This window comes from Ogataea philodendri, assembly GCF_020536065.1.
Source record: "Ogataea philodendri strain CBS6075 chromosome Unknown scaffold13, whole genome shotgun sequence".
In the NCBI taxonomy this organism is placed as follows: domain Eukaryota; kingdom Fungi; phylum Ascomycota; class Pichiomycetes; order Pichiales; family Pichiaceae; genus Ogataea; species Ogataea philodendri.
In genome coordinates, this window is record NW_025764207.1 from 238741 (window position 1) to 251251 (window position 12511).

A 12511-nucleotide genomic window follows, 5' to 3' on the forward strand; every position below is an offset into this window, starting at 1 on the left:
GGATGCTTCTGCAATTTGCTTTTCCCAAATTGACTGATCATCAGACGATTGCGAAACTGGTGAAGGCAATTGGCTGTTTTTCTATTTCAATTTTCTGGAAAGGGGTTCATTTGTTTCCTTGCTATAATGCCTTTGGGAGAAAAGCCCACTAAGGAGGAGATCCGGCTTGCACAAGATAAGGATCACTCCAAGTATTGGAGGAGATGGGGAACATACATGGCACAGAGGGCATGGGGGTTGCCTCGTGAGGATTACACTGAGAGTGGAGATGCCTGGCAGTTTGATTTCGAAACGTCTCGGTCTAGAGTGTACAGATGGACAGAAGATGGGTTGGGGGGAGTCTGTGACAACCATCAACACATTTGTTTGAGTTTGGCCTTTTGGAACGAAAATGACGACATTTTGAAGGAAAAGCTGTTCGGTTTGCCGGGTGGAGCATCCGCCAAGAGTGGTAACCATGGTGAGGATGTCAAGGAGATGTATTATTACTTGGATAATACTCCCACCCACTCGTACTCGAAATTCCTCTACAAGTACCCAATTGGCAAGTTTCCGTACAAACAGATTTACGAGGAGAACTCCAAACGGTCTAAGTTGGACCCAGAATACGAGATCACCGACACGGACGCCTTCAAGGACAACAATTATTTTGACATCTTTTTCGAGTTTGCTAAAGACGATGAGGATCCAGAGGAGTTATATTTCAGAATCACCGTTCTGAACAGATCCCAGGCTCCTGCTCCGTTGCATATCATGCCTCAGATTTACTTCCGTAACACGTGGGCGTGGGGCGATGGCGAGGCTCATGAGAAGCCAGAATTGTCCAAAGAGTATCCAGATTCCGAGTATTCTATCAAGGTTGATCATTTCAAACTGGGTGGCCGTCGGCTGGTTTTCGCCCCGGCTCCTGGTGTGACTGATGATGCTGCCGACGTGGAGCCCAAATTGCTTTTCTGCGATAACGAAACCAACTTCAAACGGCTCTACGGTGTGGAGAACAAAACAAAGTACACTAAAGACGGTTTCCACGACTACATTATCGATGAGGTTCAGGAAGCGGTCAGCCCAGAGAATAAGGGTACCAAGGCATGTGCATGGTTTGTCTTTGACGAAAATGGAGGAATCCCACCGGGAGAGTCTGTGACTGTTCGTTACAAACTCACCAAGAGCCCAGAAATTGAAATAGATGAGGAGGAGTTCGATTCTGTTTTTGATGACAGAATTGTAGAGGCAGAAGAGTTCTACTGGAATGTTTCTCCTTTGCCATTGCCTCAAGAATTGCGTAATGTCCAGAGACAGGCGTTCAGTGGCTTGCTGTGGAATAAGCAATTCTACCACTTTATTCACGACTTCTGGTCTAGAGGTGATCCCAACTCGGACATTGCTCCTGTCATTGGTAGAGCCAATGGCAGAAACAAGGAATGGAAGCATCTTTACAACGAAGACATTTTGTCGATGCCGGACGACTTTGAGTATCCGTTCTACTGTTCTTGGGACACTGCGTTCCATACTATTCCGTTCGCCATGATTGACCCAAATTACGCCAAAAAGCAGTTGGATCTCTTGACCAGAGAGTGGTACATGTCTCCTCAAGGCCAGATCCCTGCGTATGAGTGGAACTTTTCCGATTCCAACCCGCCTGTTCAGGCCTGGGCCGCCTACAGGATCTACAAGATCGAGAAAAAGATGTATGGTACTCAAGACCGGCAATTTTTGGAGCGTGTGTTCCTGAAGTTTGTGATCAACTTTACATGGTGGGTGAATAGAAAAGATCCTGACGGAAATGGTATTTTCGAAGGAGGTTTCCTTGGTCTTGACAACATCAGTTTGTTCAACAGATCCGAGCCTCCTGCTAATGTGGAGCTGTTCCAGTCGGACTCGTCTGGATGGCTGGCCTGGTACTCTCTGGTGATGATGAACATTTCTTTAGAGCTGGCCAAGGAGAATCCTGTTTACGAAGATACCGCATCCAAGTTTTTCGAGCACTACCTGCTTATTGCCGATGCGATGTCGTACTTGAGTCCCCCGGGAGCTCGTGACGAGGATACGGTTGCTCCTACTCCAGAATCGTTGTGGGATGAGGAGGACCAGTTCTTCTACGACAAGATCCATTGGGGAGGCAATCACACTTCTGCCATGAAGGTCCGGTCTTTGGTGGGGCTGATCCCACTGTTTGCAACGTGTACGTTGGAGCCGGAACTGCTTGACAAGTTCCCCAATTTCAGAAAACGGCTCAACTGGCTCGTGGAGAACAAAAAGTACTTGATTGAGAGAAACATTGCTTCCATGGATACCAGAGGTTCTGGCGAAAGAATGCTGTTGTCCTTGGTGAGTAAGGAGCGGTTGCAGGCTATCATGGACAAGTTGTTTGACGAAGAGGAGTTCTTGTCGTCGTACGGTATCCGGTCTCTATCCAAGTACCACGAGAATCATCCTGTTTCTATGAACATCAACGGCCAGGAGTATGCGATCAAGTATCTTCCCGGCGAATCTGATTCCGGCATGTTTGGCGGAAACTCCAACTGGAGAGGACCGATTTGGTTCCCAACTAATTTTCTGCTGATCGAGTCTCTGCTGCGGTTCTATCTGTACTACGGCAGCGATTTTAAGGTGGAGGTGCCAAAGGGCAGCGGGCAGTTTATCAATTTGGCCCAGGCCGCGGAGGAGATCCAGCAGAGACTGATTTTGCTGTTTGTCCCCGACGAGAAGGGACACCGTCCGTACCACGGCCCGGACCCAGATCCTATTCTGACGAGCGAGCATTTCACGGAACTGGTCAACTACAACGAGTACTTTGACGGAGACACTGGCCGCGGTTTGGGAACCAAGTGGCAGTGCGGATGGACTGCGCTGGTGGCGAGGTTCATCCAGGACGTTGGTGTTGCATGCCGTTCTCCAACCGGCCAGAGACGGAGACGGTCGTACTACGACGAGGACGAGATCAAGAATTACACGCCGCGGCCGGCGCCGTTCCCGCTGCTTGTGCGGCGGAAGTCGGGCAAGTCGCTGCTGAACCTGACTGCCGACAAGCTAGACATTGAGGACGACGAGAAGAGCGCGCATAAGGTGCCGGGACTGAGCCGCAGAGCATCGAACAAAACGATCGGCTCGGAGTCGGAGACCCAGCCGGGCGAAGACTTCCTAAGACAGGTGCGGGACGCAATGGCCAATTACAAGGTGGACGACGAGATGATGGTGACGAGTGAAGAGTTTGAAACTAGAAAATAAGCATTTTATACACTCAACTGAATTTGCTGATAAGGGTCAGGAAGATCAGCATGATGAGCACGGCGATGATTCCATAGGTGATCATTTTGTTGGTTGCGAGTCTGCGGGTCATGGTTTTCAGAGTAGCGAGCGATCTGTCCACGTAGGTGTCTGCCTCTGTCAGGGTTTCTCTGGCGTTGAGGATCTGGTCTCTCTGGGACCTTAGGTTGTCGAGGATGCTTGTGCCGACGTTTTCCGTGTCGAGAGCCGTTCTTGTGGCGTCATTGAGCCGCTGTGTGGACCTATCGATCGAGGAGTGGGAATTGAGCAATTTCTGTCGCTGATTGTAGTCGTCCTGGCTGCTGACTCCCAGCAGGTTGACTCTGTCGTTATCGTCCATGAGCGACTTGAGGTCTGCCTTGAGCCGTTCGAGGTCCTGCTTGTACGTTCTTGTCTTTGCGTTGTACGACGAGCGTTGGTGGGTGGCGAGCTGTTGCACCTCCAAGGACATCGAGTCAATTAAGTCATATCCGTCGTCTATGAGCTTCTCGACCTCCCGCATCAGGTCCACGCGCTTATCCTGGTCGGTGAGGCCGTATATCTGGGACAATTTCTGCTGGGCCTCCGAATGGGCCAGCTTAAAATCTGTTTCGTAACCTTGGAACAGAGACATTTGCAGGTTAATATTTTGCGCAGCTTTAATTTTTGAAGGCAAGGAGGTTGGTGCTCCATAACCGGAACCCGAACCAATAATTTTCAGCTGGAAAGTAATCTTTTTCCTTTAAAATTGATGAGACTCGCAGCAGTGACCGGACTGAGACCTGTTTTGAGGGTGCCGAGGGTGGCCCGAGTGGGCTGGATGACGCGCCAGTTCCGTGCGGGCAGTCCTGTGTTCCACCACCCGCTCAAAAAGCCGAATCCGGGCGAAGAGCTGCACATCACATTCATCACCAAGGACGGAGCACAGAAGACGTTTGAGGTGGCCGAGGGCGACTCGATCCTGGATATTGCCCAGGCCAACCACATCGACATGGAGGGCGCGTGCGGAGGCTCGTGCGCCTGCTCCACGTGCCACGTTATCGTGGACCCCGAGTACTACGACTCGATCCCAGAGCCGGACGACGACGAAAACGATATGCTCGACCTGGCGTTCGGTCTTACCGAAACAAGCAGACTCGGATGCCAGGTGCACATGACCAAGGAGCTCGACGGCGTGCGGGTGGCTCTGCCCGCCATGACCAGAAACCTCCAGGTCGGTGATTTTAATTAGCCCTGTATATGCCATCAAGCCAATGAATCATGTTTCTGGGTTGCGGCCGAACCCAAACTTCGCAACTTCAATAGGAATTTTGAGCGTAGTGTTTTTCGTTGAGTGTTTTTTGAAGCTCAGCTTCAATGACAAATAATAGAGTTTGGTAAGGTTGCAGATGCTGAACCCTGGCAGCAGCGCCTGCGTCTTGACGGCGCCGTAGTCGTAGTTCAGCTTGATGCGGAACTTGGTGGTGTGTCCGTTTTCTGTTTTCGTCCAAACGGGCTGCTTCTTGAGTCTTACCTCCGAAAAAATAGGCAGCGTCTTCTGGCTCAGACTCACGTTCGATAAAGCCACCAGGTCATGAAAGAGTTGTTTCTCCACCCCGCGGCCCGTCTCCTTTGCCAACACCTTGAGCTGCGTCAGGTACTCCGTGAACTTGGTCTTCAGGTTCAGTATTGCGTACGCCGGGGTCTCTGCTCCCAAAAGAAACTGCGGGTCAAACGTCACCGGAATAGGCGCAGGAGACGAGATCGAAAACGATTTGAGCGTGGGCTTGATGCTCGACAGCTCCGGCAGGCTCGCTCCGTTGTAGTCGAGCTGGATCTCCACCTCGCTCGAAAACGGCAACGGAATTAGTTTCGACTCCAAACTATCGGACCCGGTGTCTGTCAGTGACAAACGGCTGTTCATCGGACTGATGGCTGCGGGGACCGTATTAGCAGAAGACACTGGCGAAAGCAGCGGCGACTGTAGCGGCACTTGCGATGCCGCAGCTTTGGCTTTAGTGTCAGCCCCGACAGATGCCATTTTGGACAACACACTAGGAACAATGTACCCGAGACGAACACTCTTGTCTATAGATGCGTGGAACTCTAGATTCCCCAGCACCTCGTTCGCCTTGGCGCTACCAAACGCGAAAAGCTTCTTCTTTGGCACCAATGAAATGCTCACACTGTTCTGGTACGCAGCCGGTGATTCCAGCACCGGCTGCTCGCCAGACAGGTTGAGCTCGACTTTCTTGAGGCGGTGTATCTCCGAGCTCAGCTCATCCGCCTCGCGATTGTCTTTCACACCAATCCCTTGGAGGTCCTTGATGCTTTTCAGTTTATCAATGGCCTTTTGAGCCTCCTTTGAAATCGTCTCTAACTGCGAGCTTGTAGTTGGTGGCGGTGTGATCTGATTGTCTTTATAAGAAGGAACATCCAACGACTCGTCGGGAATGAACCTGATGTAGTGTTTTTCGTCCTTTATCATAATGTATTTCTTGATAGGGTCTTTCTTGTAAATGTCGTGGTGCTTTCCGATCATGTAAGTGCACACTGCGTACGAGATGGACTGGCCGTACTCGCTCTGGTCGTTCAACAAGATCGGCGACCCAATGTCCTGGAGACGGCCGTACCCAAGAGACTCGTTGACGGCAATAATCTTGGCACGGCCTTCAAAAGCGTCTCTGTCGAGTCCAAATGACGGTGGCAGTTTCTCGAAATGGTCGTAGATCTGGTGGTTGCACGTGCACTCGAGCAACGACTCGGGAAGTTTGAAATAAAAGAACTTCTTGTACTTGCAACCGGGCTCGAGCACTTTAGTTTCCGGGAACCCGTACGAGGTCTGGTCGTGCTCGTCGAACGTGGCCACTTGTGGCGTATCGTAGTTGGGTGTAGGGAAATGGGACTTGAGATAGCACGCTCCAAAATCGAACGCACGAAGAAATGTGTGTTTAGCCACAGTGTTAGTCACAATCGACGGAATGGTGATGTATCCCTCCAAAGACACCAGAAACAGCTCGAACGGGATGGGATGAGCAGAGATGTTTGTCACCGTGACGCATCCCGTGACCAGATCGCCCGAATGGAACTCTCTCAGAGGATTGGCCCGCTCAACGTCCTTGCCCATCTGAGGAAATGTCTTGGTGATTCGAATAGATATCTTTATAGGAGACGAAATCTTCTGGATTCTGTCCAGATTGTTCAGCAAAAGACTCTCGCTGTTATGATGGGTGGCCTCTGCGAGTTCTGCCCGCGTTTGGGTTGGGCTGTAAGCCGGGGTGTCGCCATTGACCACGCTCTGATAGTCTGGGAGGTGCTCTGTGGGAGACATTTGTTCAATCTCCGAAAGCGTACGGTTGAGAAGCTCGTTGTGTGTCTCGAACGTTGGCAGAACATCGTATGGAGTTGTTTCTGCTTCTTCCATGGCTGCTTGAATAAATATAACAACCAAATCTGCGATAACAAGGAGGAACAATTAAATAATAACGTGAGTATTTAATATTTGCATTTATTTTATTCCTCAACTATGGCTGTTGTATTTAAATGGCCCTGGCTCGGGATAGCCGTAAGTAGAGACAACAAGCACAAACCAACGAGCTAACACCACCAGATCCCCTCGCTGATCATTGCATCCATCCAGATATCGTCCCATTACCTTTTTTTCAAAGACGGCAAGGATCAAACAACGTTGTCGATCCTGGCAGTTTTGGTCTGGGGATCATACTACCTGGCCATCTACACGCCTCCAGGAACGCCTCCCAAGGGCTATCGCATTGACAGAACGGTGTCTCCACAGAAAACATGGTACAAATACTGCACCAAGTGCAAACAAGACAAGCCTGAAAGGACCCACCATTGCAAAACGTGCAAACAGTGCGTTTTGCGCATGGATCACCACTGTCCTTGGACGATGAACTGCGTGGGCCACGAAAACATGCCCCATTTCATCAGATTCCTTGTCTGGGTGTTGGTGGCCACCTCGTACACGTTCTGGAACCTGTCGTCCAAACTAGCACAGTACTACACAAACAGACACTTACCGGCGTATCTGTTCAACACCAAGGACGTGTTTCTGGTCATAGCTACAGCCTTATTGTCATTCTTTGTTCTCTTTACCATCGGCATCCTGTTCATACGCACATTCTTCTCTCTCACTACAAATGAAACAACTATAGAGAATTGGGAAAGAGAACGCATTCAAACACAATTCTACACGGAAAAGTTCTGGATCAAAATCAGAAACAACTATCGGATTATCCACGGAAAGTCCTTGCCAACTCTCACGTCGTGGAAGTCAAACTATAGAGAGCTGAAACCAGACTCCAATATTCCTCCAAACTTCTCCTACGACGACCTCATTTTCCCGTACGACACCAACTCGGCGTTCCAGAACCTGTGCTCCGCGTTGGGCCCAGTCTACCTCTGGCTCTGGCCATGGGGAAGACCTCGGGAAGACGGTATCCACTTCACTAACGTCAACGAAGACGAAGACCAACTCAACCTTCCTTGGCCACCAGACGGATCTAACTTCGAGTCCCAGTCCCAGGAACAAACCGTTTCGTCGTGGTCGAACCAGCTCGGCGAAACGTTAGACGACTTCGGTGTCGACGTCTCAACGGAACCTTACGAATCATCAAAATACATCTGAAACTAATCTAATTGTATTATACATTGTTTGATAAAAAAACCATCATTCTTCGCTTCCCTTATCTGCTTCGGCAGACGTGTGGTCGGTCTGCGAAGGTGCTGTGTCGGAAATCACCGTCTCCGCGCCGGTGCTCAGAGTCTCCCCAACAGAGTGCTCTCCAACGCCGTCGCTTTGAACATAGGCCTCCGGTCCTTGTTCCTGCCACACGTTAAACCGCTTTTTGGCTTCCTCAATCTCGCCCTCGTCCAGCTCTTTTCCTAAACCGTACTCACCAATAAGAGCGTCGCGCAAACTGGCCAACCGCGACTCTTTGCTCAACCGCTTGCTGTCTGGAGCAAATGCACTCTCACGCACAAACACATCGAACGAACCAGGCTCAAACACAAGTCTGTAAGTCTCCTTGTCGATCTTCACCTTGAGCTTGGAGTTGGCCGCTCCTTCGATCTCCTCGTCCTCGTCCTCTTCCTCCTCAACGTTCGACTTCAAAAATGGAAGCAGAATGGCTCCAGAGTCAATACCTTCAGTTGGATGAGACATGGAGTAACTGGTGAGATAGTAGTTCCACTTCTCCTCGGGAGTCTTGGAGTCGTCTCTGATTGTGGTGTCGTCCAGCGCAAGGAACGTGATGCTCGTCTCGTTCAAGTCCTTGTTGAATGTGATCTTGAACATGTTCTCGTCGGAAGACATCAGGTTGCGAACCTGCATTCTGTAAATGATTTGGTCTCTAGCAGTGGTTCTGGACACGTTACGGTCTTTCTCCATCAAAAGAACAATCTCTGAACATCTCGAGTCATTCACAATACTGTGACAATGTTTCAACAGTCCGGAAATCACCTTGTCCACAGTGAACAGCTTGAATGCCTTGTTTCTGAATCCTTGACGGAGAGTCTCTTCGAAGTTGTTTTGGTCCAAAGAACCCTCAATCACCTTGGCACACAGAGCCAAAGCTTCTTTGTATGAGTCGTCACCCTTGATGTTGATGTTCATCTCTTCAAGTTGGTCGTTGATCAGACCAAGATCCTTGGCGAAAGGAGTCACTCTTCTCGACTTGATCTCCTTGTTCACCTCTGGACCAAGGTTCTTGATCTCCAACAGTCTCTCATACATGGTGTTGAGGAACCGGTAGAAAACATAAAGCTGGGTATTGCAAAACATGTTGTACTCAACACGGTCATCACCGTAAGTAACATTTGGACGGTCGTTGGTGATCCAGTTGGTTTGAGCCCTTTCAACTTCTTCAGCTTCTTCCGATTGTGGTGCAGCCTGAACAGAAGCAGCAGAGTCAGACTCGTCTTCCGCGTCGTTCTTCTTTGGCTTCTTCACCTTTTTCAAGACGTCTCTTAACAAGTCGTTTTCCCTAGATCTCTTCTTGGACTGAGACAGAGTGGTAACCGCGGAGACGGAATCAGTGTCATCAGACTCTTCCTTTTCGACCTCCTTCTCATCGTCGCCAGTTCTTTGCTTCACAGCCTCATCAATGAATTTGGAGTCCAAAAAGAAAAACTTGGCAATGAAAGAGCGCAAGAACCCTTCAACCTTCTCCTTGTCGTACTGCGAGTAAGTTTGGTTGTTCTTCAAGTAGCAATCAACTAATTGCAGGACGTCCATAAACACGTCATAGTCTTTGTACTTGTAATCGAGTTGCGACTTTGGAATTGGCATCAGCGGGTGCAACTTCTTCTGAACCTGCTCTTGCCTGATGGTCGAGATCTCGCTGACCAATTGTTTGTTAGTCAAAAGCTTCTTGTCAATTTGCTTGAACGTCAAACCAAGGTGATCAAGAGACTTGTAGAAGGCCTTTTGTTCCAGCTCTCTCCACACCTTGTTCCATTCTCTGTGAGCTCTCTTCCATTCCTCGTCCTTTTGTTTCAATCTTTTAAGGACAACAGGCACGGCAACAGCCGGATTCTCATGCAGAGCCTCAATGACTTCGAACCCCTTATCCTTGTCGTACACTTTTCTGATCACCTTCTTGTAAATAGTAACAGAAGTGTGTCCCAAACCAGGAGGAAGCTTGAACTTGGCCTTTTCATCCGCAGTCATGTTAGCTAATCTGTTTGCAATGGTTTCCAAAGTTTGAATCGTTCTGAGGTTAGCTTCCATGTAGAAGTCGTACTCGTGTCTCTCTTCTTCGGTTCTGAACAAGATGTCTTCGTACTGGTTCTTACGGTGAGCAATGAAACCGGACTCTTCAGAAGCCCAAACGGGGTGTCCTGCCCATTCGTCGTTCAAGACCTCCCAACACATCTCATCTCTTCCAGAGCACGGCATAAAGGTTTGAGACTTTGGAAGCAATCTGTAAGAAGGACCGCAAGCTTTGCACATCATGAGATCGAGCTGCTGTTTTTTGATTGCAATGTTCTCAATATGCAAAGGCTTTTCCTCCCATCCAACAAAGGACTTGAACCAGTCAAACAAGTCTGGGAAGCCACCAAGGAAACCGTCCACTTTTTCAATTAACGTGTCCTTGTCAATGACCTCGCTCGAGTAGAGCCTGAGGAACTTGAGGAATTCATTGTAAGTCTGCTTGTTGGCGATTGTTTTCTTGACCTTGTCAAAGAAGGTGATTTCGTCCGTCAGATCCGACTCTGCAGTATTTGGGAAGACTGGTTCTGGGACACCAGGGAGCAACGATGGATTCTCATCTTTGCGTCTTCTTGGCTGTAGTGTGGCACGAAGATTGGAAACAGGAGGCTCGTCATAAGGCTGAGTCATTTGGTATGGCTTCTGGCTTGCGATAGGCTGGGAAAGTTGCTGCGAACCCCACCTCTTCTTTTTATCCTTGGCAGGAAGCTGGGAAACTGGCTGACGGAAAGTTGGTGGTTGGAAGCTTCCGACAGGGGGCAATTGAACAGCCGACTGTTGGGACTGTGGCTGAGACTGACCTTGCGAAGGAGGTTGGCCGAGGTGACCAGGAGGCTTTCCATCGTAGTAGACCTGGCCATAATTATTGTACTCGCCCATTTGAGGTCCTTGCAATGACCCTGGTTGCTCTACCACTGGACCGGTGGTTTCCGGCATGAAAAGCTTGAAGTCTTCCAGCAGATCCGGCGCGTCTCTGAACAAGACAGAGATCTCTCTATACACTTCGTCGATTGGCTTGATTCCCTTTTGATACATCTGGAGGTTCTCGAGGAAGTGCTTGTAGATATCTGGCTCGTTGGCGTACCTTTGCTTGATTTTATTGACATAGTTGATGGCTTGGTCGAACTCCGCTGGAGAGCCTTGCTTGACGTCTTGTTGCTGCTGCAACGGCTGAGGTGCCGGTTGCTGTTGCACGCGGTAATAAGGAGCTTGCTGCGCGCCGTTCCCGAGCATCTCGTACTGTGCCTGGGGCTGATGGGAATACTGATACTCCATCTGGGAGGTGGGGCGTTGCTGCGGGTCGTATGGAATCGGTCCTGGATCCTGTCTAACTGTCTTACCCATAGGGGTAGTCACAATGATGGTATTTGGATCTGCAGTGGAACACTCGATGGCAAAACCCTGAGGAAGAAAGGTGTTGAATCCATCAATTAGCTTCGGATGACCTCTAAATAAAGTCGAGACTCTTTCAATGACACCAGGAGTATCAATGCTGCGAGGAAGTTAGTAATGTTGGGGGTGAAACCACAAGATCAACTTTGGAGGTGGGAGAGAAGAGGAAAAAAACACTTCAGACACACCTGCCAAAAAAAGCCTTTGGTGCGAGGAGTACTTACCTTTGACTCTTGAAGTCTTTCATTATGTCCAGGAAGTTATTGTAGACGTCTGTCTGGTTCTGGAACTGGATCTTGACCTGGTCCAGATATGACAAGGCGTCCTTGACGTTGAGTGGCCGGTACGACTGCGCGGTAGCAGCAACCTGTTGGGCTGCTTGCTGCGCGGCTTGTAGCTGGGCCTGGGTGTGATCCTGCGTGTGTTGCTGGATAGCTGTGGAAACGAGGTTCTGGTGTTGGGATGAAGGAGAAACCAGGTTCATGTTGTCGGGTGGCTAAAATTCGTTAGTTGAACAAAAGGGGGGCCGAAAATTGGCCGGCGGTACTTACGTGTGAATTGTCCATATTTTGGACCGAATATCTGCCCAGATTGTTGATTCCTGGTAAGGAGGGCAGCGGATATAGTGGTTGACCGGAACTGAGTGGTCTGTGGTCCCGTTGATATTCACCGTTCTCCAAGGAGCTTGGTGGAGGAAGCACTGGCGCACCTTGTTGGAGACTGCAAATGCGTTAGTACGTTTGCGATCTTGGATCTGAGCGTCGTTACTTACCCGTAGGACTGCATATTAGCAGGCTGGTGGTCTGAGGACTCTTTGTTTTGCCACGAATCTTGTGTTGACATCGTGCAAAATCAGGTCGGATTGGCTGCTGAAACACTAAAAATACACGCGAGACACGCCCCTCGGTTAGACTGCTGATGATCACAAGCTTGCCACGAGTTTGCACAGGATGGAAACTTGTCTTCTCCGTCTAAAGCAGAAAAAGATATTTGAAAAAGCGTGTGCATGAAGCGGGAGTTATCAGGTCGTGCACCTCCCAGATATCCCGAGGCCGGGTGACAGAGAAAAGGGGAAGCTGTAGCAGCAGGGAACCTGGCAATTGGCCAGATCGACACAACACCAAAGATCGCAATGGATGAACACATTCAAGAGCTCGAAAT

At 49.6% G+C, this 12511-nt stretch overlaps 8 protein-coding genes across 8 annotated transcripts; 4 read left to right on the top strand and 4 right to left on the bottom strand.

Annotated features, from left to right (window-relative positions):
- Window positions 1-126: 126 nt before the first annotated feature.
- OGAPHI_006786 (uncharacterized protein) lies at window positions 127-3228 on the top strand (the record flags this gene model as incomplete). Its single annotated transcript, XM_046208109.1, has 1 exon — window positions 127-3228. One exon carries the CDS (start codon window positions 127-129, stop codon window positions 3226-3228), a length of 3102 nt encoding a protein of 1033 aa, XP_046058503.1.
- OGAPHI_006787 (uncharacterized protein) lies at window positions 697-2288 on the bottom strand (the record flags this gene model as incomplete). Its single annotated transcript, XM_046208110.1, has 2 exons — window positions 697-1882; window positions 2263-2288. The coding sequence occupies 2 exons, from the start codon at window positions 2286-2288 to the stop codon at window positions 697-699; spliced, it is 1212 nt and encodes a 403-aa protein (XP_046058504.1).
- Window positions 3229-3241: 13 nt separating the features above from the next.
- On the bottom strand, window positions 3242-3880 carry OGAPHI_006788 (uncharacterized protein; the record flags this gene model as incomplete). Its single annotated transcript, XM_046208111.1, has 1 exon — window positions 3242-3880. One exon carries the CDS (start codon window positions 3878-3880, stop codon window positions 3242-3244), a length of 639 nt encoding a protein of 212 aa, XP_046058505.1.
- Window positions 3881-3997: 117 nt separating this feature from the next.
- OGAPHI_006789 (uncharacterized protein) lies at window positions 3998-4477 on the top strand (the record flags this gene model as incomplete). Its single annotated transcript, XM_046208112.1, has 1 exon — window positions 3998-4477. The coding sequence occupies one exon, from the start codon at window positions 3998-4000 to the stop codon at window positions 4475-4477; it is 480 nt and encodes a 159-aa protein (XP_046058506.1).
- Window positions 4478-4504: 27 nt separating this feature from the next.
- On the bottom strand, window positions 4505-6649 carry OGAPHI_006790 (uncharacterized protein; the record flags this gene model as incomplete). The annotated part of the gene is made up of 1 exon (XM_046208113.1): window positions 4505-6649. The coding sequence occupies one exon, from the start codon at window positions 6647-6649 to the stop codon at window positions 4505-4507; it is 2145 nt and encodes a 714-aa protein (XP_046058507.1).
- Window positions 4603-5582, top strand: OGAPHI_006791 (uncharacterized protein; the record flags this gene model as incomplete). The annotated part of the gene is made up of 2 exons (XM_046208114.1): window positions 4603-4622; window positions 5057-5582. The coding sequence occupies 2 exons, from the start codon at window positions 4603-4605 to the stop codon at window positions 5580-5582; spliced, it is 546 nt and encodes a 181-aa protein (XP_046058508.1).
- A 102-nt stretch (window positions 6650-6751) lies between the features above and the next one.
- Window positions 6752-7873, top strand: OGAPHI_006792 (uncharacterized protein; the record flags this gene model as incomplete). The annotated part of the gene is made up of 2 exons (XM_046208115.1): window positions 6752-6760; window positions 6836-7873. 2 exons carry the CDS (start codon window positions 6752-6754, stop codon window positions 7871-7873), a joined length of 1047 nt encoding a protein of 348 aa, XP_046058509.1.
- Window positions 7874-7915: 42 nt separating this feature from the next.
- Window positions 7916-11834, bottom strand: OGAPHI_006793 (uncharacterized protein; the record flags this gene model as incomplete). The annotated part of the gene is made up of 2 exons (XM_046208118.1): window positions 7916-11450; window positions 11575-11834. 2 exons carry the CDS (start codon window positions 11832-11834, stop codon window positions 7916-7918), a joined length of 3795 nt encoding a protein of 1264 aa, XP_046058510.1.
- Window positions 11835-12511: the final 677 nt, after the last annotated feature.